The 26,805-nt window shown below is 41.9% G+C and overlaps 1 protein-coding gene across 2 annotated transcripts in view; it reads right to left on the bottom strand.

Moving 5' to 3' along the window:
- Window positions 1-26,805, bottom strand: part of LOC132077535 (glypican-5-like) — a 369,893-nt gene that overhangs the window by 95,206 nt on the left and 247,882 nt on the right. For both annotated transcript variants that reach the window (XM_059479307.1, XM_059479308.1), the window contains one exon: window positions 2,901-3,051. In XM_059479307.1, the coding sequence (XP_059335290.1) occupies window positions 2,901-3,051 (151 nt within the window). The remainder of the gene's footprint in view (window positions 1-2,900; window positions 3,052-26,805) is intronic.

Here is a 26,805-nt window from a genome sequence, read left to right as displayed (position 1 = left end):
CATAAAATAAAATGAATAATTGATTTGCAGACATGAGTCTCAAAGGCCAGAAGGTGACAAACAAAAGGACAGGACTGTACTGTCCATTGCAGGATGAGCCGAACTACAGAGAGAGCAAACCCCAACCAAAAGGGAATAAAAACCAACAGAGGGAAAAGGGTGTTACAGTGACCTGGCTGGAATCTTGTGCTCACCCAGGACAGGCTGAAATCCAAAACCCAGGAGAGCACAGCCCTCTGTTAGCAACGTGGGGAGTCAGCAGGGAATCCTCTCTGGGCAGATCTTTACCGATAGCTATGAACAGAAATGTTTCATGATGGTCACCCATATATTGATGAAATTCTTGGTCACTTAGCAGTAAGGAAAAGCTTTTTTTTTTTTTTTTTTTCAGGGAGGTGGAAAGAAATGAGCATTCAGTAGGTTTTCAAATACTAAAAGCAATCTCAGTCTTTTGCAATGCTCTCAACACACAGAGCAGTAAATATAATTTTCATATAGTTTTGAATAAATGACAGATGTAGTACATATTTACTACATTCTCAATTCTGCAATTTAGAGGCTGACATTAAAATATTTTCCTCTGTTTTTCATGGGCCTGTTGTTACAAGCATGGCTGCTTTGCCAGAAAATTTGTGTTTGGAGAGGCTTTTATTCCTTTTTCATTCCTTTTGTCCTGCTGGGTGACTCTGTGCTCCACCGTGCCCCAAAGAGCTTGGTGGCATCTCACAGCTCTCCTTGTGTCTCAGCCACACCTGTGAGGACATTCCCACTGGCTTTACCATCCTTCAAACCAGGGCTCCAGTTGGGATTTGCCTTTAGAGCCAGTTCACCACTCAGTTTCCAGGCAAGCAGGGAACAGGCAATGCTGCCATATTCCACTTCCACAAAACAATGAGTAGATGGACTGGAGGAGTTTAAAGCTTAGGAAATACAAGTTCACAGGCTGTACAACTGCCAACATCATCTCCCAGACATGCAGCAAGGGGAAATTCAACTAATCTGATGTTTGTTTTTCTTTAACATTCTATTAAAGCAAAGCAGCTCCATAATGAGATTACTGCATTTTATCTCTTAATTGTATCCAGATATGGAAAAGAGATTTACTGCTAGTGGCTTGTATACAGTACAATATTTTAAAGCTAATTATGATAGAGCATTACTATTGTCACACAATGAAATACTTATTCTTCTGTTATGAATCAATACCATTTTCTAAAATTTATTCTAACTACCTTTTTAATTGGATATACACCCTGCTAAATTCTGAAACAGACAGTTATATAAATATAATTCTTTTAAATCCAGGATGATATCAGCATAAAATATTTTAATTAAATAGATTGCAAAAAAAGGAGAAAAAGTAACATTAAGTAGCTTGCCATTATTAAAGCCAGCTGAAAGTCAAGTCTTGAGCACATTCAAGATTTTATTTTTTAACTCTGCCATTGTCCATGGAAGCATGGATACACATCCTCCCCAAAGGGTGAATTAATAGTTTCGTTGTTCATTGAAGACTACCAAGCACCTGGCTTTTGTTTCTATTGCTCCACACAGAGAGGAAATCATATTACAGTATTTATCTTCCTAAATCCCCAGGGCCTAAAGCCTCTAAAAGTCTTTTCTTTGCTTATGGATGAAATACAGTAAACAATTAAAAAGTTAGGCAAAGAGTTTTAAAAAAAACATTGTATCCAAGTTCCTTTGTTCAAAAATACTGGTGAGTAGATGGTGAAAACCTCTGCTTGATCTGTCAGTTGTAATTACTTAATGATTTTTAAAAACAGTGTCCCTGTGTGATGACACCCTGATCACACTGGCCATCAGTGCAAACTAAAATTCAAGTATTTATAAGCTGGTACTGCAATTAACACTTTGCACACATTCCAAAGTACACCTTTAAGCTTGGTTTTCCTGAACAAATATTCACATCAGGGACAGCTGAAGTTTTGACCACAAGCTGATCACAGCATATCTGCAAATCTTACCTGAGTATGAGACACCTCCTCCCCCTCTCCACTCAGGGCAAAGGGACAAGGAAAAGGCATTTGTTGATCTCAGCAGAATCAAGCAGCAGTTTAAACCTACCTGAGCTCCAGCCATCTCAATGGGCATTGTTTTCAGCACTGTCATACCTGTATTTCATGGGTTTACACATCCAACCCACATTATATTTGCACTATGGTAAATTAAACCAGTCACATTTTGGTGAGGTAAAATGAATCAGAACTTAGAGATGAGGTAAATCAATAATATCATGTATTTAGAAACATCTTACTTTTTTATTAAGTTGCTGAAAGAATTTAACTACATATCATATTGCCAGTATGTTGGTGGAAGTTTTAGATATTGAAGCTGATTCTACACTTGATGACATATTATCCAAGTAATTTAATGAATAAATATTGCAGAATGCAATATCTGAGACTGTCAAGAAATTTCATTTAACCAGCAGCTCACCACGAAGGAAAAACCCCACAGTATTCCTTATGGTTTTTCTTCAAGAATATATACATTGGGTCATCCTTCAGTATGATTTTGCAATAAATAAATGTTTATATGTTAACACTTAGCATACTCTATAAGGTCATCAATTGTCTATTTATCTGAAGGGCCCACATTATGCAGGAAGGCTCTTCAGCATTCCTTTGATTCAAATTTCACTGCAGACATTATTCACTCTACATTTAAGTCTTTTATCTGCATGCCAAGTGTTAAATTATATTGGGTTACTGTCTGTATCATTCTATTTTTACTGCAGCCCTTCACAGATTAAGATTCCAATCCTTTGAATTTAGTAGGATTTTGACAGCAATTCAAGCTCTGTAAGTCTTAGCTCTGTCCACCTAATTGTGACACAGGGATTTCTAAGCTCTCCAAGTGCCTAGAGAAGCTGTGTTTACCTGCTGTGTGCATCCTGTCCCCGGATCCTTGGCAGCCATCCTCATCATCACAGTCCCCACTCGACTCCATCTCCTCACTCCTTCCAGCCCCACTGCCAGCATCCCGGGGTCCCCATCTCTCCAGCTTCAGCTTGGCCTTCTCAGCATCCAGCTGAAATGGAAGAAGTGACAAAGCAACCATGGTCAGAGCATTCACACAGCTCCTACCCCTGGCACCCATCTGGCTTATTCAGCAACAAACACTTTCTCAGGAACTTTCAAGAGCAGCTCCTCAAGCTGGAGGCTGTTTCTGGCAATTCAAATATTCTGGAATAACACACTATGCAACCAAATGTTCTGCACTGTAGATGACCAGGGGCACTTATCAACCTTTTAATTGAAAATATCACATCTACCAATAGCACCCCAGGGAGTGCTGTTCCTGCAGCTGGGGAGTCTTTGCTTCTTTTCTGCCAGGATCAGGATTAAATGTGTGAGATGGAATTTCGTGTTGGGATTCAGATGTTTATTAGTTCTTATCTATGTTACAGTCTCACAAACTCTGAGTTCTACAGCACTTCACTCTAACAAACTAAAATGGAGTCCTAGCTCTCTTTCTCTACAAGGCCTTTTAAGGATAAAGTGTCTAATTAAGAAATTACACCAAAATTATTTTTACTTTTAACCCAATAACCAACCACCTGTGCCCAGAATGGGAATTTTTTATCCAATTACACAAAACCAACCAAACCCATGGAGAAGATGAAGAAGAAGGAGCAGCATATGCCCTAAAACATCCATCTTGCTTTATATATATATTACTATATTCTAAACCCTTAAACTCTAATTATTAATTAATTATTAATTATGATTTGCAGAGACATATTAAAAAAAATTATTACGCATTTCTATTCAAACTCCACAGCCACAATCCCAGTTCTGCCATTCCATTTTGGAAGCTTCTCCACGGTCTCAGGTCAATGCAGTGTTCTCCTGGGGGTCAGTGCCTGGCAGCACAGAAAGCCTGAAATTCTCAGCATCCAGGGTTCCAACACACAGCTTTTCCTTTGCCAAGCTCAGTCTGGGGAACACTTGTTAAGGATGGTACAATCTGCCAGCTGTGCAAGTATTTGTTTTGAGGGATTTACAGCTGAAGACCATGACAAACTTCACAGCTGAGGGCATTTGCTACTTTTCATGATGGGTTTGGTCACTTGGAAACCTTGCCCCTGTACATGATTTTTAAGATGTCTGTTCCAACTGCAAGTTGTTCATTAGAATGTTTCCAGGACTGAGCACAGAATAAGAAAACCTTTTCTAAAATAAATGTAAATCTATCAAACCAGGTCATGCTTGCTCTAACAATATATTTACCCCCCAACACTCAGCTTTTTGATGTTTAGATAACTCCTTCTCCTGCTGTCACCCTGAACAGCTGCCTACTAGTAGCACTGTGGAAATAAATGATTTTCAGCTCTCTGGTAGTTCCAAAAGATGAAAAATCCCATTTCCTTGGGAGTGAATCTAAACCCAGCCTGTGCATGTCACACCAAGAACAGCACTACCTGGAGGAAAGGAAAAAAAAAAAACAAAGCTAAGACAGAGGCTTAGACTAATAAATTGTGTTATAAGGCAAATATTCATCAAGCAAGGATGGTCCAGGAGAACCTCCACACCTGAGGAGCACTGACCAGATGGGAAAAACTGCTCTCAAAGCCTCTGCAGTGCTGCCAGACTGGATCTACCCAATACCCTTCAGCACAAGATTCTTCCTCCCAAAGTACTCCAGATCCATTTCAGGATCTGCTTCATCCCAGAGGACTGATTATTCTTGGTACTGAGCAAAATGTACTTTGAAATGTAACACTTTGGAGATTCACACAGTACAAAGGAGCACTTCTGGGAGCTGGGGGTGAACTGGAGCACAGGGCTAATACAGCTGTATTAAGTGGGCTGAAAGGATGGTGATGGATGCAGCAGTTTCTCTGCAGTGGGAAGTTTTGTGTCATAGTCTCCTTCTTCTTCAGGTGCTGGAGCTGCCATCCTCCACTCTGGGGCTGCCAAACGCTTGGAGCAGAGATCTGGTTCTGTGGAACAACAGATGCCAACTTCTACAAGGCAGAAGTCAGGAAATTCTGCACCCGCTCCCTGCAGAGCTCAGTTTGCTCCTTCTGAAGACACAAATAACTGCACAGGGCACTGGGAAGATCAGCAAGTGGGAGGAGAGGGTATGGACTTGAGTGGGGAAGCACGTTGAGCACTCTCTAATTGTTACTGCATGTCTGGTTTTTATAAACAAGTTGCTTAATGCTGAGCCTTGGTATTCACAGCCATGAAAACCCATGTGACAGCAATACAAAACAACATTTTTGTTAAACAATTGGAAACTTTTGCCTATGAAGGAGAAAGATAGCTCAGTTCTTTCACAAATTTATTGTGTCCTGGTCATATTAGAAAAGCCTCATCCATTCTTAGTTATAATTCTTCAGAATGAAAAGAAATGGCTAAGTGGCAAACAGAACAGACACAGAATTTAATAAAGGCTTTTAATGACTGTTTGCAAGTCAGAGCAGAAATGTTTACTGCCTGTTAAGGCACTCCTCCTCTGCAAAGATCTGATTTCATTCATTGCCCATGGCTCAGATCCTGACCTCTGCTCAAAACAAGCAGTACTTGAACCAAATGGGCCCCAGCTGCAAGGAGGAAGCTGAGCTCTCCAGCATGGTTCACTGCAGCATTTCTGGGTTCTGGTGCCTTCACTGCAGCAAGAGAGGAGCTGGAGCTCAGATCTGCATCTCCTCTGTACCTCTGAATGTGCATCCCGCCCTTCCTTGGCTTGTCAGCAGAGAGGGGCCACCAAATGACCCAGAGCCCTGATTTCCAGGTTCCCCATGACCACATCAGCTCAGGTGTGACCCACCTTTTCACCTTGGATACCTTTTCCCAGCCTCTTCACAACAGGGCTTTTATGTCCTGTGGCTATCACTCACCTAGAATGATGGACCAGAGCCTGACTGTGCATCACTAAAGCTTTATCTATACATAAACTCATTCCAGGAGATGGGACAGTGCAGCCCCTTCAGTGAAGAGCTCCAGACACACCAAGCATCCCTGTTGAGAAGGCAATGTGCCCATTTCTCCATGACTTGTGACCCAGCATCCTTCTCTTTTCCGCATTCTGAAGGCACAGCTGTCCTTTGGCTACTGCCACAGGACTCCAGTGAGATCAGTGTCTCAGGGCAATAGCAAAGCTTATGGCAGCATGTCCCAGTCTCTTTTTTTTTTTCCACAGAATAACAGAAACCTGTCTCAAAGGCCTGAGACTGCAGCCTGGAGGTGTTTAACAAAGCCTGGACACAGCACTCAGTGCCATGGTTTGGTTGGTGAGGAGGTGTTAGGGCACAGGTTGGAGCAGATGCCCTTAAAGGTCTTTTCCAACCTAGACCGTTCTGTGGTTCTGTGAAAATAGCACTGACTGCATCAGGATGGACTGGGATGGTGGAGCTTTAGAAGACCAGAATGGAAGACATTAATAATAATTTTTGACTCTCTGGTCCCAGTTGTTGGGTGTGGGCAGGGAATACCTGCTGTGCTTGGTGGCTGTGGGACTGCAAGGTCCCTGTAGAGGAGCTGCAGCTCACCTGAAGGTTCAGGTCATCTTCAGAGACAGCCTGGCAGACACAGATCTGTTAGAAACCTTGAACAACTCTCCAGGCTGCTGCCACCAAGCACAAATCCTCCTGCTTCCCCAGATGGCCGTGGGGAGAAGCAGAGTGGCCTTGCCCTATTTAACACAGGGGGAGCAGAGATGGGAGTCAGATGTGGCATTTCTAGCACTGTTTAAGAGCCACTTTTAAAAAACACGTTATTTTGGTGGCTCTTTCCCTGCCAGCTGACAAATGATGCCATCCAGCCACTCGGGTAACTCTGCACAGCAGCTCCTGCCTGGCAGTGCCCTGTCCTGGTGCTCAGAATTGATGCCTTGGTTAAATAATTCTGGGCCCTGGAGCTTGTGCCTTTACCTTCACAAAACACAAGATTCCAGGGTATACTGGAATCCTAACAGCTTAAAAATTAAGTCTTTAAGTTTTTGTGAAAGACTTTTTTTCCCTTTTGAAAAGGTTATATAAATAGATCAATAAGATTTGTACAGTCCAACTGGAAACTGACTCAAATCAGGAATTTTCCCAACTGCAATAAGCCTTGGATCAGGTTCATAAACCTCTGAAGGGTTTCTGAGAAGCTCTATACTGCTTCTGTGGGGAGGTTTTAGTGTCTGTATCTGACTCAGCTGAAAGGCAAAAATCACATATTACTATTCAGCTCTGAGTCAGACACAGATGACTCTGCTGCATGGATTTTATTTATTCCAGCAAAGGTCCCAACCTTAAGTGACATGAAAAAAACCCCAAGTTCTGCTGACATAAGGTTTTCTGGAGAAGAAAGAAATCATATGAGAGTGGCTCCTGTCTTTCTCCCCTATTAATACTTCATGATGTAGCACACACATTCCCAGTCACATAAAAGAGTCCTTCAGACTTCAGAGGCTTCAAAGAGAGAACCCCTGAGCCCTCCACAATGACTCTAACCCTAAGGCTCCCTCTGAACACAGGTGTGGCAGAATACAAATTCATTATCGTGGTTTTTCATGAAGCCATGTTCCACTTGAATACTTCCACACCTTAATGAAATAATAACTGCTTCCCTCCATGGAAACCATTGTAGAAAAAGGTGCCAATTTCTATCTGTTTCATTGATGAGTCTATTTGCACCATATATGCATGTGTATGATTTCAAGCTGTAGGATAATAACCCCATTTTATCAGAAAATAGGTTTTAAAAAATATATTTTGCACCACAGTTTCAGACTTCTCAAGTCATTGAACACAATGAAAATATATAATTATATATATAATTATATAATAATTTATATATAATTTATATATAAACTATATATTAATTTATCTATAAATTATAAATATATAAATATATATCTATTATCTATGTAGATATATTTTATATAATATATATAAATTATATATTAATTTATACATAAATTATATCATATATAACAATATACTATTATATATAGTAATTATATAATATATGTATAATAATTATATATATATAATTATATAATAATTAAAATATTCTCTTTTAATAAAGCCAGTTAAAAGCTGTGCGCTTGGAATATTCAGAGAGAAATTCCATAGAATAACTGTTCCAGAGGGATTTGGTAATGAGTTTTCTACATGACAGATTGCACTGTGGGTGCTTTTTCCTTCTGAGGAGTCAGCTCTGAGGTGAAATGTGACTTGTGTCCACTCCCCATGTGAGCACACCTATCACTCTCTGGTGTTTCCAGTGGGAAGAAAAACCAGCTGGTTGTACACTGCCTTTAGGAACTGTAAGCTAAACATGATTTTTTCTCAAGGTACTTACAAGTAGCTGCCTTTTTCAAAGTGCTCTGGTGACATAATAGTGACAGAAATATGATTTGCAGAGACAAAGGTTTTGCCGGCTTATGCACAAATAATGCACAAAGCCTCATCTTGAAAAGAGTCATAAATGACTCAATCCTCCCATTGATTTCTTTAAAAATAAAAATAAAAAATCCTTTCTAAACCATTATTAGGTCAGAAATGACTACAACTGGAAAAGACAATGTGCCTTTGTTTCTGGCCTGTTATATACATTTTTTGTTAGGAACTGACATACTGCTTTAGGCATAAAGCTGCATTTTACTGGTGCCTTGTGACTGAGCAGATGTTCTGTCATTTCACAAAACAATAGCAACATAGCAAATTTTCGACATAACTGCCATGTATACGCTTATTCCAAGTGGGACCTCTCTGAGAAAACATTTATGGCTCATTTTGCTCCACATATGCTCTTATCTCCTTTATAAAAGCATTTGGCAGTTGCTTTTTTTCCCCTTCTTTTCATATTATCTAGCACTCATCTATTACAATGTAAGTAAGGGAAATAAACTTATTTAGCTTCAATTTTGTGAGATATTTTCTTTGGTTCGTTCTTCCTTTGTCTCTGTTTCACAGAAACCCAAAAAGGCCTGATGAATTATCCCCTCCTAGTTTCTTCAGGAAATAATACAGCTCAAGAAGGTTTCTCCTGCTATCACCATGAACAGCTGCCTACAAGCAGCACTGTGGAAATAAATGGTTTTTAAGCTCATTGGTAGTTCCAAAAGAGCTCCAAAATCCCCATTTTAGCAGAAAGGAACAGACATCCGACCTTCTGCAGCAACCAACACCCCCAGCCCTCCTTCTGCTGTTTATTCAGATCCTTCCAATAACCTTTCATGACACATCCTGCTTCACAAGTCACCTGGACACATTACAATAATTTAAATGAACAGCTATACATAATTTATGGGGCACACTTATGGGCTGACAATGGCTTTGGAATTTTATCCACGTCCCTCCAGAGCAGACCTTTGCAGCTCAGGAGCTGGACCAACACTGGTAAATTCCTTTGTTCTGTGGTTTCTCTCCAGCCTAAGCACCTCATATTTACATACATTGATATTTGTATTTATTGTCTGTGCCCATGCTCCTAGAATATATAAATATATATATTTTATATGCAAAATAAACACATATATTTATTTTATATAATTTTATGTATAAATATACATTTTATTTGCATATTTTATAACATATGTATATTTTATATGCAATATATATTTATTTTATATGAAGAGAAAGCTCTCTTGAGGCACATGGAAACATGCCAAGTGCAAGACTCAGAAAGTGGGGCCTGACACTTTGTTTTGCCCTCAGCCTTAGTGTATCTCCACTCAAGGAATTTCAAAGTTCTTTTTCCATTTTTGGGAATTTTTTTCCTCAGGTTTTTCTAATTTGTTCTGCCACCAAGTTTCTCAGAATAACCCTGCCCTCTCTGTCCTGGTTTGGGACACTGCAGCTCCCCACAGAGCCACCTTTTGGATAAAGCGCACCAATTTCTGGTGGAGCAGGACAGACTTACAGATCCAGCAGCAGGAGGGACACACTGACAGAAAGCTTCCTTGGGATCACTGCATGTGGCAGGGGAAATGACACAGCTGCTTCTAATTCCTTTTCCATGTTGTTCTTCATCTCCTGCTTCATTCTAGGATGATTTTGTTCCAAGTATATTGATTATTCGACCAGCCCTCCCACTATTTCTGAGCATCTCCAGTAGGAGCTGTACATCTTCTGGGAAGGTCAGGATTTGTTTTCTGATTTTATCCATCTTTTTTTTCAGCCAAAAAGCTGTTGGAATTGGTATTTTGATTTGGTTTGACTTGCTTTTATTCACATCAAATCACTAAATTACTGCTTTCAGAAACAGCATCTGTATTCCTACAATGGCTTTAGATTCTCATGGTTTCAGTGGAAGTCTCTTGCAAACATTCCTTTATTTTCTCTATGTTTCCCTCCTAATTTTAAAGCTTTATCTTCTCCACACACACTTCCCATCCTCTTTCATTGAGGCTTTGTAATTGCCCATATCTGTCTCCACCTGTGATTCCTTTTTGCTCTCCTGGTTTATGCAGATTGACTCATTACCCTCTTCATTATATTTTTATTGCCAGGTGACACACTGGATATCTACAAATCCACACCTTCACTTATCTTTGACTACTTTTCATCTCTTCTCTGAGTCCTTCCTCCAGCCTGGCTGTGTCTCTCTGATTTCCTGGACATTCCATAGCAGATCCATACCCAGGAGCAGAGGAGTTAAAAGCATTTATTTCTTCCTGGTTGGGTTACAAATGTTTCAGCAGGAATCTGAAGATGGTTTTTAGAGATTCACTTTGTTACACTGCACAATTAATGCTTCTGTTTTTGCAGTTTATGGTTTCTGTTTTCCAACTGCTTATCCAAGGAGAGCTAGGAGACTTCTAGCACCAGGAGCAGCTCAATATTCACTGAATTAAATTACACAAGCTACAAATGTTCTCACATTTACTGATTTCACTGTGAAGGAGCAACAAGAATGTGCACTCACAGAATCTTACACTACTAGCAAGAGCTTCATAGTAACAGTTTGGGTAAAATGTCACCCAAAAAGCACTAATTGTCACTGATTGTAAAGTGAGCACAAGTTAAAAAAATACTTTTTCCAATTAAAAATGTGCTTAAACAGATGTTTGCAGAGAAGAAAGAAAATCTGATTTAAATTCAGCAAGTCAATTGGGGCAAGGAAGCAGCAGAACCTCTCCTTGATGTCCGGGCTGTAACTTTTTGGTATTTTGTGATCCTTCTGATCTAGTATCTAACATGTCTAACTCAGACATAGATATTGGGTTAGTCCCTGCCACAGGTGTGAGTTTCACCTTTAGATAGAAAATGTAGCCCAGTGTTGCCCAAAAGCATAACTGGCTTTTTAAGCTGCAGTACGTGTCGTTTGAAAATGGAGCATATGGCAAAAAAATCTGTCGTGTTACACTGAAGACTCTCTGCATCTTGTTAAGGTAAAAACGAGGTAAACAATTGCAATAAAATTGTAATATTTTGTAATAAAAATGTAACATAAACATAATTGTTGGTGAGGAATAGGCAGTAGTTTCTTACAAAAGACCTTAGACTCTTCAAAGTAGTTCATCTGGGGAGAAAAAAAACCCCTTTAGACAGCATAGTGTACTTTCTTCCAAAAATAAAATCTGCTTACAAAAGACCTTTTACCCTTCAAGATAGTTCATTATTTGGGAGAGGGTCTGTTTGATACAACAGCTTCAGAGGCAGAGGGTTGCTGGGAGTGCCCATAAGGTAGTGAGAATGATATAAAAACCACATAAGTTTTGTTTAAAGATTAAGAATATAAATGACCAGAAATTGTAGATATCTCCGTCTCTTTTCAGTGGGCTCTTGCTTACCCCTCAGCTCTCTGTGCATGATATTCACTACAGCATGGCTCAAATACCAAGTTTTGTATAGATAAAATATACTAAGATATACTACTTATAGAAAATATACTGTATTTTATATAGATAAAATGGTTTTATATATAAAACATTATATATTAAATAATATATCAATACACTATATTAAATAAATATAGTATATTATACTATTTTAAATAGATGAAATATTTTATATATATAAAATATACTATATTTTACTTAGTAAAATATACTAAGAGCCTGAGAAGACGGTGCACAAAGATGACTGGGAGAATCTGGTTATTACTGGTAAAAGGTATTTTGCCTTTCCCTTAAATGCAGACATCTCTGAGAATAAAAGAATCATAGAAAAAAACAGGTGGAAACAAACATTTTAACTATCAGAGAGATGAGTTTTGGAAGCAGTCTCCTATGAGGAAGGTGGGGACAAAAATTCTCAAGCACTTGCAAGCCCTGGCTGAATAAATGGGTGAGGGGGATTGCCTGTGATGTCAGTGAGCTACATGTGGTATTTCAGGAGGTCTCTTCCACATTTCTATCCTGTAGCTCTACACTCCACTGGTTTCTAATATTAGAAAATTGATTTGTAAAATCCCAAACCAGAACTACCCCCCATTAGCAATTAGGAGTGGGTTTTTTCCTTGCTTCTCTGATTTCTATGTGGGAAAATTGTGTCCACCTAGCAAATTATGTCCTAGCAAATTCTTTCTTCTAGGCTAAGAATGAAGCCTCTTAATTGTGCCTGAAGTCAAAATGTGGTTCAAAAAATGTATTAATTATTACTGGGGCTTAACATGGTTTACAAATGAGCTCTGACTCATCAGGGTTTAGATGTCTAATAATAGGCAAGGACCTTGTGTCTGCTCAGACTTGGGAAGTGTGAAATGAGAAGTGCCCGCAATCAGCAGGCTGGTCACACTCCATCAGCCCAGGAATGGCACCCTTCTGCTAAGCTGCATGTTTTTATGGGCTAAGTGAGTAAACAGTGGCCAATCTCAATTGTCTAAGGAACACAGCCAACCTTTCTCCTTGCTTTGTACTCTGACAGCAATTACCTTTGTTATTTGCTGAGGGAAATGTTCATGACATGCTCCAGTGCATGTTAATTCTGTTTCATGTTCTTGGATAATTATCTGTTTTCAAGCTCTATGTTGGGGAACATAATTTTCATACTATGAAAAGTTTGACATTTCATTGGAAAGACTCGTGAACAATCAAAGTCTCTCATTTCTTGGTAGTGCTCAACAGACCCAGGCTTCAAATTTGACATTTCGTGTTAAAACATGACAGAAGCAGGGATCTGCTTAGGCTCCTCCACACTAAATCACAGCAACAAAGCACTAAAATACATCATGGAATGAAGTATGGAAAATATGGAAAAAAAATGGATAATGATGTTTGTCATCCATTTAGGATGTATCAATGCTGGGAGCTAAATCACCAATTATTCATTACACAAGCTAACCAGCTTTAATGACACTGCAACCCAAAGCCACATATAAAAATAATCTCACTGTCTCAGGGCCACCACCCTTCTCTGAAATCCTGAATATCATAAATATGTTGTATTATTTAGCAAGTGCCACATGTAGGAAAAGAAAATTAAAGGATTGGAGCCTGTGCTGCTATGAATCAGCAAACTGAATTCTGTGGAGCTGCTCCAGTTTCTTCCACATGAAGGGCCAGCCCAGATTTTTTCTGTTTGGGAAAGCATGGTGTTGTAACAGAACAGACAAATGCATTTCATGTTGCATAAGCCTGACAGAAGAAAAGAGTCTCTTTCCAGATGTTTTGCTCCCATGGTTTCATGGCAACATCTGAGGACATGATTGAATGCTTTTGCTAGATCATTTTTATTTAAAAAGGGAAGAAGAGGGGAAAAAATAAACTTCTGCAAGCAGCAGCTGTCCCTGGAGCTTTTTTCTTATGGTTTTTCCTATGGCTTTTCATTGATAGCTTCCATGGAGGTTCTGTGCCCCCACAAAGACTGAGTTCACAACACTGTGTTTTTACCAGCAAGTCTCTCTCCTCACAGAACTCAGGATCTGTTAAATTTGATTAAAATTGGCTAAAGAGTAGATCCAGCAGGAGTGGCAGAGCTGAGAGGCAGGGACACAGCAGAGCACATTACATAAGCTGTGTTTGTTTATGAAACCAGGTTAAAACACAACGAGAGGGCAAACACCCAACTACCCTTGGCAGCCCAGCAGTGAAATTTCTGGAGAGCAGGAAGAGCTCTTTGTCTGAGGCAGCTTTGCTTTTCCCCTCCCAGGTTTAAATTCTGTTCAGGCTCAGAACAGGCACAGTAAGTGGAAAAAGGTCAATGCATCGGTCTTCATGGAATATCATCTGCTCCTGCTGCCTTTTGAGAGCCACTAACAAGATAATCTGATCACAAAGATCAAAAGCTCTCTCGTGGTGCACTGGGGAAACTGATAACTGCATCCTCCTGTGCTGGATATCCTATAATTCAGGGCTGGGAACTGGCCCACATTTACCAGAGATGTAAAGTGGCTTTGAAAGTCTGTCTTTATCTCTCATTCACACTACATAAAGGAACTGATATTTCCTGGGAGAGAACATGAATGTTCAGAACAGGGCTGCAGACTTGTGCTACAGTGCTTTACTGCAGGACTTATTTAAGCCATTTCACCACATCCAAGCAACCATCACTTGCCCTGGTGTTTTACACTTCTATTTTGTACTTATTAATTCAGAATGTTTTCTTGACAAGTGACTAAGCTCCCACTTAATCAAATAGAATAATTTTCACTGATGTATCTTCTGAGATTTCTGAATTTCTTCATTCCATTCTTTATTTCACCAAAAGTTTAATTCTTTATTTAATTAAAACAATCATCCTATTTTCTCCATTGATGGGTCTAAATTAGATTCTGCCCCTGTACAGCTCTGTAGATCTTACCTAATTTTCAGCAGTGTTCAAAAGGAGCAAAGAAAAGATGTCAGCTCTGCTAAAGACCAGAGAGAATTCTGGACTGGAGCTGGCTTCTATTATTGTTAAGACCTAGTTTGGAATAGGTGAAAACCCAGGAAAATGACCTGAGAAGTACCAGTGTAAGACAGTCAGTGGAAAACAAAACATTCTACTGATCTTGTTTCCCCGCTTCTCAGCAAGATGCCCTCCATTTCATTTCTATTTCATCTTTCTTGCCAGTCCCTCTTCACTGCTTACTCGTGACCCATCCCTCTTCTTTTTGCCTTCTCATGGAACATCATCCTCTTTCCTGCCTAAATGCAGTCATCATTCATCTGAGCACGAGGGCTCTTGGTCCCTTCTGTCTGAATGCATCACTAGGTTTACATGTGGAAGCTCTTCTTGTCCTGGAGAGCATCCCTGGTGGGCTGCAGCAGCTCTGCCCAGCACACACTGAAGGCTGTGAGGACCCTTCAGTCCTGTGTCTCTTCCCTGCCTCAGACCTCTGCAGAACAAGGCTGTCCTGCCTTTTCATGTTGCTCTCTCACAGTTCTGTACTGTTGGAGCCCTGGCTGCTGAGAATTTCAGACTTTCTGTGCTAACAGGCACTGACCCCCAAGAGAACCCTGCATTTGACCTGAGGCTGTGGAGAAAACTTCCAAAATGGAATGACAGAACTGGAATTATGCGTGTGTATTTTGAATAGAAGTGTGTAAATAACATGGTAAAAAACTTATAGTTTAAGGTTTTCAAATATAGTAATATATATAAAGCAAAATAGAAGTTTTAGGGTGAAGGCTATTCCCTTCTTCTTTACCAGCTTCTTCACCTTCTTCCTTCTAGGTATAGGTAGCATTGTGTAATCAGATAAAAAAATGCATGTTGTGAGGCATGAGTAGTTAGTTATTGAGTTAAAAGTAAAAATAATTTAGGTGTCATTTCTTAATTAGACATCCTTAAAAAACCATGCAGAGAAAGAGATATAACTCCATTTTTTAGTTTGCTAGTAAAGTGCTACAAAACTCACAGCCTGTAAGACTATAATATAAATAAGAACTAATAAACATCTGAGTCCAAACAAGAAATACCATCTCATGATTTAATCCTGACCTTAGCAGAAAAAAGAAACAAAAAAATCCACACTGTGGTGGATTCAAAGACCCGTAGTCTGGGTCTTTGAAGTATTGCTGAGGTAATACAGCTACATATAGCTGCTTAAATGTAACATGAAGTGTTATAGAGGGATAATGAGATGATTGGCTCTCACAATTAAAATACAACTGTTGTGTGAATATTAATAAAAGGTTTAGTGATGTATAGTTATGTTATTGTAGTTCAGATGCACTCTGCTCTCCCCACAGTTCCCTTTCCCCCTGCATTGTTGCCATCACACAGCCTGGGCTGTCTGGGACAGGTACAAAGAAGCTGCACAGGTGTCCCTTGCATGGGGCAGTGGGAATGGAAAAGCTTGGGGGTGCTCAGGGGGTGGGCATGGCAACACCTGAGCTCCAATGCAGTGACAAGAAAGCAGTTTGCACTGATAAATGGCAAAGGAGAGCTGCCTGACAGACTTTGGGAGGGGCCAGGGCTGGCTGATGCAACCCCAGGGTACAAAACACTGAGCATCCATCTTGAAGGGAACTGGCCCTGTGGTGTGCATGAGGGGCAGCTCCCAGTGCTGCAGCTTTTTCCTTATGCAGTCCTTTGCTGTATTTTTGTTAAGGTTCAATAAACCTCTTTAAATATTCAAAGTGAGCAGTTGTCTCTCATATGAAGTATAGCAAGAAGCCTGCTGTGTATTTGATAATATAACATTTTCATGATCTTCAAGGTAAGATAGCTCTAGGACAGCTTACTTACATTGTGTTTATTGAACACCCCGTGTGGGGTGTCTGTCCTGCTGTCCTGTCCTTGTACCCCATGTGGGGGTGCCTGTCCTGCTGTGCTGTCCTTGTACCCCATGTGGGGGTGCCTGTCCTGCTGTCTGTCCTACTGTCTGTCCTACTGTCCTGTCCTTGTACCCCATGTGAGGTGCCTGTCCTGCCACCCTGGGCCTACTCTGAGGGGGAGCTGAGGTGTGACTGCACCCAGGGCTGGTTCTGCCCCAAATCCTACTCTGCTGCCCCTGAGCCATACCTGAGAGGCAGTAATAGAAAACAAACACAGCCTGGGATAAGCTGTGCCTTCCAAACAAAAAGCTGAGGGTGAAAGACCGCGGATTTCAGGCCTGACAGCAAACACTGTCAGTTTTCCTTCCTGGCAAGGCCCTGGCAGTGCAGTGAGGGACGAGCTGTGGCATTGCCACCCCACAGCTCAAAGCTGTGGCACTGCCACCTCAGAGCTCACGAACTGTGGCACTATCACCTCACAGCTCAAAGCTGTGGCACTGTCACCCCACAGCTCAGAGCTGTGGCACTGTCACCCCACAGCTCCCGAGCTGTGGCACTGCCACCTCACAACCCATGAGCTGTGGCACTGTCACCTCACAGCTTCCGAGCTGTGGCACTGTCACCTCACAGCTCAGAGCTGTGGCACTGCCACCTCACAGCCCATGAGCTGTGGCACTGTCACCCCACAGCTCACGAGTTGTGGCACTGCCACCTCACAGCTGAAAGCTGTGGCACTGTCACCTCACAGCTGAAAGCTGTGGCACTGTCGCCTCACAGCCCATGAGCTGTGGCACTGTCCCCTCACAGCCCACGGCAGCCTGCTCACTGTACCTCTGATCCCCCAGGGTGGGTGTGTGCACATCAGCTCTGGGAGGAGCCATTGCCTGTGATGGCAAAAAGGATGATCTGAACAAACAAAGGCACACCCTTGTCTTCTCACCTGATGCCTGAGCTATCACATTACCGAGCCCTGATTCTGCCCTGGGCGTTTTCCTAAGCGTGAATCACAACAGGCAGAGATGGCATGAAGAGACCATGAAGAATTGGCCCTTCTGGCACTGTGGCCTCCTCTCCTTCCTTGACACTCAGACATGGCTGTGCTGAGCCCTGCCTGCCCTGGCAGCAGCCACACGAACCAGGGCTGGCTCTAACCCAGCTGGGAAGGAGCAGCATCCCCAAAGAACCCCGGCACCATCGCTGTATCTGGGGGAGTTGTTTGGTCTGGGTCTTTGAAGCATTTCTGAGGTAATACAGCTATATTTAGCTGCTGAAACGTAACGTGAAGTCTAGCAAGGAGCCCGCTGTGTATTTGGTCATCTGATCCAAATTAGGCATGAAAAAGACGGGATCTATCTTTAGTTCGAGTTCAAAGCCGCGGCCGGGGTTCCTGCTGTCAGGCAGGTAGGGCTGGCAGGATAGCTGTGATTACAGCCGCGGGGGCAGCTGGAAAGGCTCAGCAGCACTAATGTTCCCTCTGTCTCTTTTCCTGGCTGCTGGGTAAGTTATGGGGCAGGCCAGGCTATTCATTCCCATTACCCTGATGTCCTCAATGACTGACTACCAAATCAAAGCCTGCTCACTGATTTCACTCAAGGTGATGCCTCGAAAAATTTCCCCTCCCCAGTGCTGTTCCCAGCCCTCCCCGTGCTGTCACAGGGCTCAACACAGACACACAGCCACCAGCACTGACAGGGACACAAAGAGAACAGTGCTACAAGAATTTTAGAGAGCAAAGTGGGCAAAAAGCCACTGTGGGAATTGTGTTAAGATCCACCTCCACCATAAAGCTCTCTGTTGTGCTCTCTGTCACCCTCCCCAGAGCTTTACCTGGCCTCCTGTATTTGCAACCTCTGCAGGGACTGCCTACTCTTTTGGATTTATTACCAGCTTAGAGGGCTGTTCTTAGCTGGTCCCTTATTCCATCTGTAATAAACATGATTAATCATAATAATTAAAAGGATATCCCCCATGCTTTTTGGTTCTTTTATTGCTATACAGATGGTAGGTGTTTTTTTCCTGTTTTCATTTCTATGCTGGGTTTTTCCTTTTAAATCTGAACTCAGCACCTCTCCACTGCAATGTATGCATACATCAGACAAGTAAGTGCAATTTTAATAAGGGGAATGGTGCTTAATTGTGCCCATTTTTATAAATAATGTTTCCTCTTACCCCCCTTCATCTGACATATTACACTCCAGGTAATGTGGACTTACACCAGTTATGCCATGACAACACACATTGCAAGCTTTGTTGTGATTATTTAAATACACGGTGTCCTGATTCTTATTCATTTCAGCTGGTTTTTGTTAAAAGAGATGGCAATATGGAACCATAATGAAGGACCTTCTTGTCAAATTTAATCTTCAAGGAGGTTTGATTTAATGTGAAGCACACAGCTGAGGTATCTGTGTTTTGAAGGGCCTGAGAGACTGTTTAATTGCTGCAATCTGTTGTGCCCCTCAGATCTATTTGTGAGGTGTTCAGCACGGTGTGTGCTTTGCTGATCAGCTCTTCTTTGTCTCTTTGTAATGAAGAAATGTTTTGTCTTCTGTCAGATATTAGAGCCACTGATATTTAAATGTCTAAGAATGGGAAATGAAAGAATGAATATTAACAAAATAATGAAAACAGTTATGATGGTTGATACAACATCGTAAGGTGGTGTTTTACTATTTTATTATGTTTTGTTTATCTCTCTTCTGTTCATTAGCCAGAAGCTCAGGAGTTTTCTTTCAACACATCCTCTAATGCTTTCTAGAAAAAGGCAGTTTATAACCTCCAAATAAACAGTTGCTATGGGCTGCATACATATGTTTTCTATATCCTTTCTTTGGGTCTACAGTGGATGTTTTACATTAGTGGTCTCTCTCAGAAGTTCCCATTTTTAAGATGTGTCTAAATTGTCTTGATACAGGGAAATATGCAGCAATAGTTGATTATACCCCCTAATTCTTCTTAGTATTCTATCAAAAATGGGAATTTATGTCACAACATGGGTGGGACTACCATTGGACCAGAAAACTTTCATAAATGTTGATTTAATACTAATAATAAATCATGTCTTTATTATCTCCATAGTAATCTAATACTTAAAATAAATATCTAGCGTAGAGCAGACCAAGTCACTGCTCACTTGTAAGGAAGGGGAAACTGACTGAAGCAACCACATTTTGCTATAATTTTCATGAATTCTCCCTTCTCCCTGTTGTATATCTCCCACACCCTTCTGATGAGTAATACACATCCCAGATAAACACCCTGGGCTTCTCCTCATCCATCCCATCCCTGCTGTGCTCCCACAAGCAAATGTCTCCATTCCCCTCTCCCACCACTCTGGGGTTATTTCTTCCCCCTTTACCTGATCTCACACACTTTATTCTGCCTCCTCTCGCTGTCTGCAAAGCCTCCATCACTGCAGTTTGCTTCTCACATCTACTCCCAGTCCCTTTATTCAGCTATGAAAGAGTGGAAGTACTCGGGGTGCTGATCTGGAGTTGCTGCCTTTGTTAACTTTTTTTGGTACTACAACTCCCTTTGTACAGTGTCTTCTAAATTGTGGTGTACCTGATACTGGGAGCATGATTTAATCTCGTTTAACTCTCTGGAAGTTAGTGCAGCCTGCAAGATCAGAACTAACCACTCTCAGGCTACTCATTTTCACAGACCATATTAGTCAAGAGTTTTTTCATTTCCCGTTCAAGTGCCAGAACTGCCAATGGAAGGTGAGGACTAATGATCTACCTCCAGAACAGACCTTAATATTTAATGGTCCATGATCACTATTTAATTTGGACCAATCCCATACTGTATGCCATAGAGGTCTCTCTCTACTGTTCCACATCTGTTAAATATTTTAGATATTTTAGCTTTATATTTATGTAGTTGAGGTGCAGTATAATAAAGCCTGTTAAAATCAAGAGTGTATGAGGTTGTATTGGGTATTCTGAGAAAGACAGATTTAGCAAGCTTAATGGAAACCATTCACTCCTCTGTGGAGACGTCACATTTGTTTCTCACAGTTTAGCACACTATGTTTAACTCAGTTTTTTCCATCAAAGGCAAGTGATGTCTTCTAGCAACACATTCAGACATGGTTTCCTTGTTAGCTCCAGCTTCTCCAGAATAAATTAATATGACAGACAGAGGCATGCATGTGAAGGAGATGATTCTGTATGCAAAATGACGTCTCCATAAAAACATAAAGGAGCACAACTTACTGTCTACATCTACTGGAATCCTTCCTCCTAAGTTCCTACTGGGCTTCCTGTTAACATTTGGGCAGCACATTCCCATTATGGCTAAAAACTCTTGCTCTGATTTTCCTAAGCTTTAATCAGCCAGGAATGTCAGGCTAACACCACAGCAATTCCACCTCATTTTCAGCAAACTGTACCACAAAGCTTGAGTGTCATTAGGTGGATGGAGCATTACAGATGTGTCTCTGCCATCAGGCTTCTGTCCATAGCCCTCTGCTGTCAGCATTTTTGCTAAAATCAAAGCTTTTATCCTCAGGAAAGACTCCTACCCTGAAGCAGGACATCTGTCTCTACCAAAGGCCAAATTTCCTATTGATATTAGGGCAGGATTAGATGAGTGAAGACAGAAGTACCCTCAGATCACGTCCTCACTGTTACAACTGTGGACACCACAGTCTTGGTACGAACTGAGAAATGCAGATCCGACCAAAAAAGTGTAGGAACAACTCCCAGTCTCACTCCTCACTAAAGTGCTTTAAAGTGATCTCACTGGGCAGGGGTACTGGGCAAGGCCCAATGATTAAAATGGATGACATAAACTTGGCATTTGAGCCATACTAGAGCAAATGCCATGACCCTCACAGACAGCTGAGGGGGAAGCAAGAACCCCCTAAAAAGAAAGAGACTGTACCTACTATTTCCTATCATTTACATCCTTAATCTTTAAACCAAACTTCTGCTTTATTTATTTGTGCAATTAAGCAGATTATTTCATCACTGGCTGTACACAGAGCTTGGAGGATTTAGTTAAGCTCTTAAGCAATTCTGAAACGTACTGCGAATACTTGTTCAAAAACGTGCCCGTACCATATAGCATGGACAGGTAAGAGAGTTAATCAGAGAAGAAAAAAGCTGATGTTAAGGAGGAAATGCTCTCAGGGGACACTAACACAAAGCAAAAGACACATTATGGCTTGTGTGAATTACTTACAGAAGCATTTGCTCTCTTATTGCAGCATTAATCTTTGCGGTGCTGGGGTTTATCCTCGCCCCTGCGTGCAGCAGGCAGGGAGCTGCAGGTCACCACTGCCTCCTGCCCTCCTTCAGCCACTGACAGCACTCATCTGCAATTTGTGTAGGTCAACAGTGCCTCTGGCAGGGAGAGGAGAATTTTTTCCATCTCTCTTACAAGCACTATTCAGACAACACAGAGAGTTTCACTGGGCTTCTCTCCACGTCCCGAAGTTTCCTCTTCTCTCCCCTTCCTTCCACAGGAACACACAAGCTAAGCTTGGCCATGTCCACCCTGAGTGCCACAGTCCAGACCCTTGTACTCATTCACATCAAGGGTCACAAGGACCTCTCTGCCCTCCGCACTCCTGCAGAAGGAAGGGCTGGATCAAGAAAATGTGGCACCACACAGGCACAGGTGCAAAATTCCCCCCTGACAAGCCTCACATCACAAGGCCACATTTGCAGGGCTAGGGTTTTTGTCCCAAGTAGAAAATGAAAAAAACCCTTCTGAATCTTGGAGGTGTCAAGCACAAAAAAGAGATAAACAACATCTGCTCTTCATAAAATAATAAATGCACCAAACTTTTCAAGCTAGAGGCTTCCCGAACGCAAAGCACAGCCCCACGTAACGTGACCTTCCAAAAGAGAATTATCACCTCCTGATTTATACTTGCAGTATCACATCTTTTCTGCATGAATTTCAAAGTGTATGATAATGTACTACAAGTCCTCAGAGCCGGAGTGAATTGCTGAATAGCTGGCTCGGGATCAAAACGATCAGTATGCCATAAAAATGGCCCTACAGGTTGAGAGAGGAGTTCATCAGCCCACTATTCTGCTCCTGATGGTGGCACAAAAGTGATACTGCTCCGTGCCCCTTCAGGCAAAGTGTGTTCATCATCCTGGTGACAACAGGCAAAGGAATTTGCTGACTCCCTCCTTGAGGAGCTGAACTGCAGCTGGTGGTGAGCACTGAGGGACATGGGCCAGAGCAGGAGGTGTGACAGCCTCGGGGGCTCTCAGGGACAGGTGACAGCAAGGCTCCAGGAGCCTGAGCCACACTGCCTCCTCTTCCTCCTCAGGAACATGCTGCTCTCCCAGCATTGGGGTCTACCTGAGGGATTCCTCCCCACTCAGGCACCCTGAGGACCAGGATGGGCTGGACATGCTGGGTAGAGCTGAGAGCCATGAGGGAACTGTAGGTTGGAGCCCAAGTTTTTATCAGTGCAGCTCTTGGAGACCTCCAGGTGAGCATGTGCCTGTCACATTGCTGAGTCTTCTCATGGCCACAGCTCCCAGTGGGCACGTTTAGCATGGCAGGGCACTGATGCCTTGGGATTTTAGCTTGTATATTTTTCATGTATCTGTAGTCCTGCAATTCTTTAGTGTTTAAACTCCACACACAGTGTGAGCTGCTGCTTTCCCATTTTGTGCAGACACAACAATTCCTCTCCAGGCCTGGCAATCAAGGACACCTCACTGCCTCAGGCCCTGAGAGATGGAAACAAAAGTGAGTTGGGGGAGCAAACTTGGGGTACATGGCTTCATTACCTGAAGCTGGAAGATTGACCCCCAATATGCAAATGGGCCAAAGTTATAAAAGTGTGAAACCTGTGAGCCATGGTCCATTTCTGGGTGTAGCCCCTGCCCTAAATGTACCTGAAGGCCCTTCAATAAATAGAACTGCTTTTTATTCCCTTGATTTTGTCTGGCCTCTGTTTTTAGGCAGCCCAAAAAGGCATTAGAGCTCCATGAGGGCTGTGCTGCAGGTCCAGCTGGCTCTGCAGCACCTGCTGCCACCAGCACGTGTGTCCCCATGTCCCAAATACACCAGGGTGCCTCCTGCAGGGCTCCTGAGAGCCTTTACACAGCACAGCTGCAGATCTGCTCCTGCTGACCCTGCAAAGAGCCCATCAAAGGGCACACACTGAGACAGGAGAGAGCCCCGCATGTGCCTGAGCCCTGCTCCAGCACACGCCTGGGAGCTGGCAGGAAATGCAACCCAAAGTGTCCATTTGTAATCCCTGCTAGCTGCCATGAAATAAAACCAGGGGCGTAGAGGAAATGCCTGACTGATAGTGTAAGCACTCATGTAAATGTGTGCAGGCTGGCAGGCTGATTTTCATCACTCAGGCTGCTCTATTCTTTGAAGATATGTCACTTGCCTGGATCACGCAGCTGTGTGTTTGAAGCTCACACTAGTTGGACAACATGATTTGTTCATGATCTTAATGTTTAGCCCTTTCACGGAAAAAAATTCCGGCACTTCAAGCTTTTGTGAGTCTGAAAGACTCATTCAGTTTTTACTGATCTGCCTTAGCTTTTTCTCTTTCAGTTATTTATTTGAAGCCTGAGCAGGCAATTTCATGAATGAAAAAGAGAGAGAGGGTGGACAAGAAAGCACACAAATATCATACTGTATATAATTTTGCCAATTATCACGCAACAGTCCTCAACCAGTTGAGAAGATTTTGTATTTGCTACTACACGGGCTTTCTTTAATTTTCTTGTTGCTTTCCTCTTTCCTTATTATTAATTAATCTATTCAATCAAGAGAGAATCTAATTTTAGAAACAGATCCTGATGGTTTTGCCTACACAGAGCAGTAGTTATGCTGTGTTATCTTCAGGAAACCAATGTCCTGATCCAAGAAAATCAAAGCACTGGATTCCGGAGCTGGAGGGATATTCACTTCATTCAAGGCTCTTATGCAAAGATGTTGAATTTCTCACCCCTGCTTCTTCTGTGCATATTTTTACAATTTTAACCCTCTGCATACACCCATGGCTGATTTCCTCCCTTGCACCTCAACCAACACACAGAAATGTTAATAGTAAGATGCTGTTATTTCAGGAGTGTCACTAGTGCCAGCCCCATCCTGGGAAAGGTGGCTGTGGTGTCTCTCAGTGAGGCAGGTAAAAGCACAAAGCATCCCATCAATGCAGTTGATTCTTCATTTGACTCACTGTGAGGCTTCATTCTTTCTCAAGTGTCAGATTAATCTGGAAGTGAGACCCAGTGCAGCTCCTCCTTTCTATGAGTTTGGCTATATTGCTTCCCTGGGAGGATCTGCCCCTACACAGCTACAAACCTGCTGGCTTCCCCGTATGATAAAAAGGTATTTTTAGACCACTCCTTGCACCAAAAAAAAACAAACCTGAGGGAATAATTTAAATAAAGAATGGCCATTTTTACAGAGTCCTCAATGCCAGCCTATTTCCCAGCAAAGATTGTGCTGAATTTCCTGTTTTGTTCATCAGGACAATCTCTACACACAGTGCCATGTTATTTCTTTTCATTCTGTATTTTCCAGAGGACTGCTCTACTGGGGGGTGTGAAATTTAGGCCTGAAAGCATTGACTATTTTTTGAAGCTAACCCTAAGCCTCTGAGCTACTAAATTATTTCTTAACCAGAACCAGCACACTCCTCATTTAAGATCATTCAGCATCCTCTTGATTACAGTCTGTCATTACTTAAACTGCTGGAAAACTTTAGCTAGTCACTAAGTTTTACACTGATCGTATTTTGCCAGTAAAATTTTAGCTATGACATAGTTAAAGAGACATCTTTCATAGCTGCTGACTGAATATTAATCTGATTTTTTATTTCCACCAGACTCCATTAGAATGTAACTAAACATTAAAAATGAGCCCTGGATTCAGTGATGCTTATTCCCCCATTGCCCATCATTATGTGACTCCTGAGTCCTGTTTCTCTTCATCCCATTTGAGGTCCCATCCATCTGATTTATGGAGCAGGCTGTGGCAGGAAGTGGAAAGGAATTCTAAATCAGCACTCACTCGTCAGACTTCAATACTAAGTGCAAAATATGGTATTAAAGCAAGACTGAAAGCTTTCTTAGGAGAAAATACCTCCTTGCTCAGGGCTGCAAGGAGCAGCAGAGGTAATGGGATAAGTGGTCAGGAATTTTCCAATACTCAGCTGCTCTGCACCTGTGTGCCACCAGCCAGGGAGAGCTGGAGGCAGGCTCCAACATGCAGAGTACATTGCAGTTTATGATTTAATTGTGCTGAGAACCAGCACTGTTAGGCTGGATCAATGGTGCTGAGAGGAGCATTTCTACCTCTGGGAGCTTCCCACACTGATCTGCAATTACCCTGCAAACTGTCCACTTACTGCACTGTCCTGCAGGATGATGCCTTCTCCAAGAGACATTAAAGGCTTTCATTTCTGCTGCTCAGCTTTCTGTTCCATCTTAAACTTCCAAAGGATTCATGCTATCTGACATATGGTGCTTATACTATCTGCACTGCTGAATTACTGCTTCAAAAACGATACAAGCCTATTTTAATTAGATTTATGGGAAATCTTCCTAAGGCAAATTCTTCCCAGTTGCAATTACAGAGCACACCTGAGATAAAGGGACGGCAGCGGAAGGAATTATCTTTCTTTCAACATGAAATATAGTTTATTTGGCTATTTTCATTATCAAAAGAGGTAATAATATTTTCAAAAGAAGCCAAGTGCCTCATCTTTATGAATCATTAACTGTCTATCCATAAATATGCACAAAGCTGCAAGAAATAAAGGAAATGAGGTTTCCTGCCCTAGAGAGTGTACAAAATGATGCTATAGACAAACTTGCTGTGGCAGCAGAGCACTGGGGAACACCTATGACTTGAACTGTGTGTGCAGAATGAGTAAAGACTCAAAATTACCACGGCAAAATTTCCCTAAGATCTTTCAAGACAAGTGGATGCCTCTGGACTTTGGGTGCTGAGCCCTGGGAGTGCAGAACTGCCTCTCTTTGGGGTGAATCCAATGTGATACCTCAGGTTTTAGCTTTTATATGTTTCAGATTCTGTGCTGCTTTAGTGTGTGGGTCTGGGTTCCTATCAGGGGATGCTGAGCTCTGTGCACAGAGCAGGGAGACAAAACAATTCCTGCTCCAGCTGGGCACCAAGGACAAATGATCCAAATCTCAGCCCCAGAGCACAAACCCCGTGGGCTGGAGAGAGAAAAAC

Source organism: Ammospiza nelsoni, chromosome 10 (assembly GCF_027579445.1).
Source record: "Ammospiza nelsoni isolate bAmmNel1 chromosome 10, bAmmNel1.pri, whole genome shotgun sequence".
Taxonomy (NCBI): domain Eukaryota; kingdom Metazoa; phylum Chordata; class Aves; order Passeriformes; family Passerellidae; genus Ammospiza; species Ammospiza nelsoni.
The sequence above is the reverse complement of the archived record's forward strand: the minus strand, read 5'-3'. Positions and strand labels throughout refer to the sequence as shown.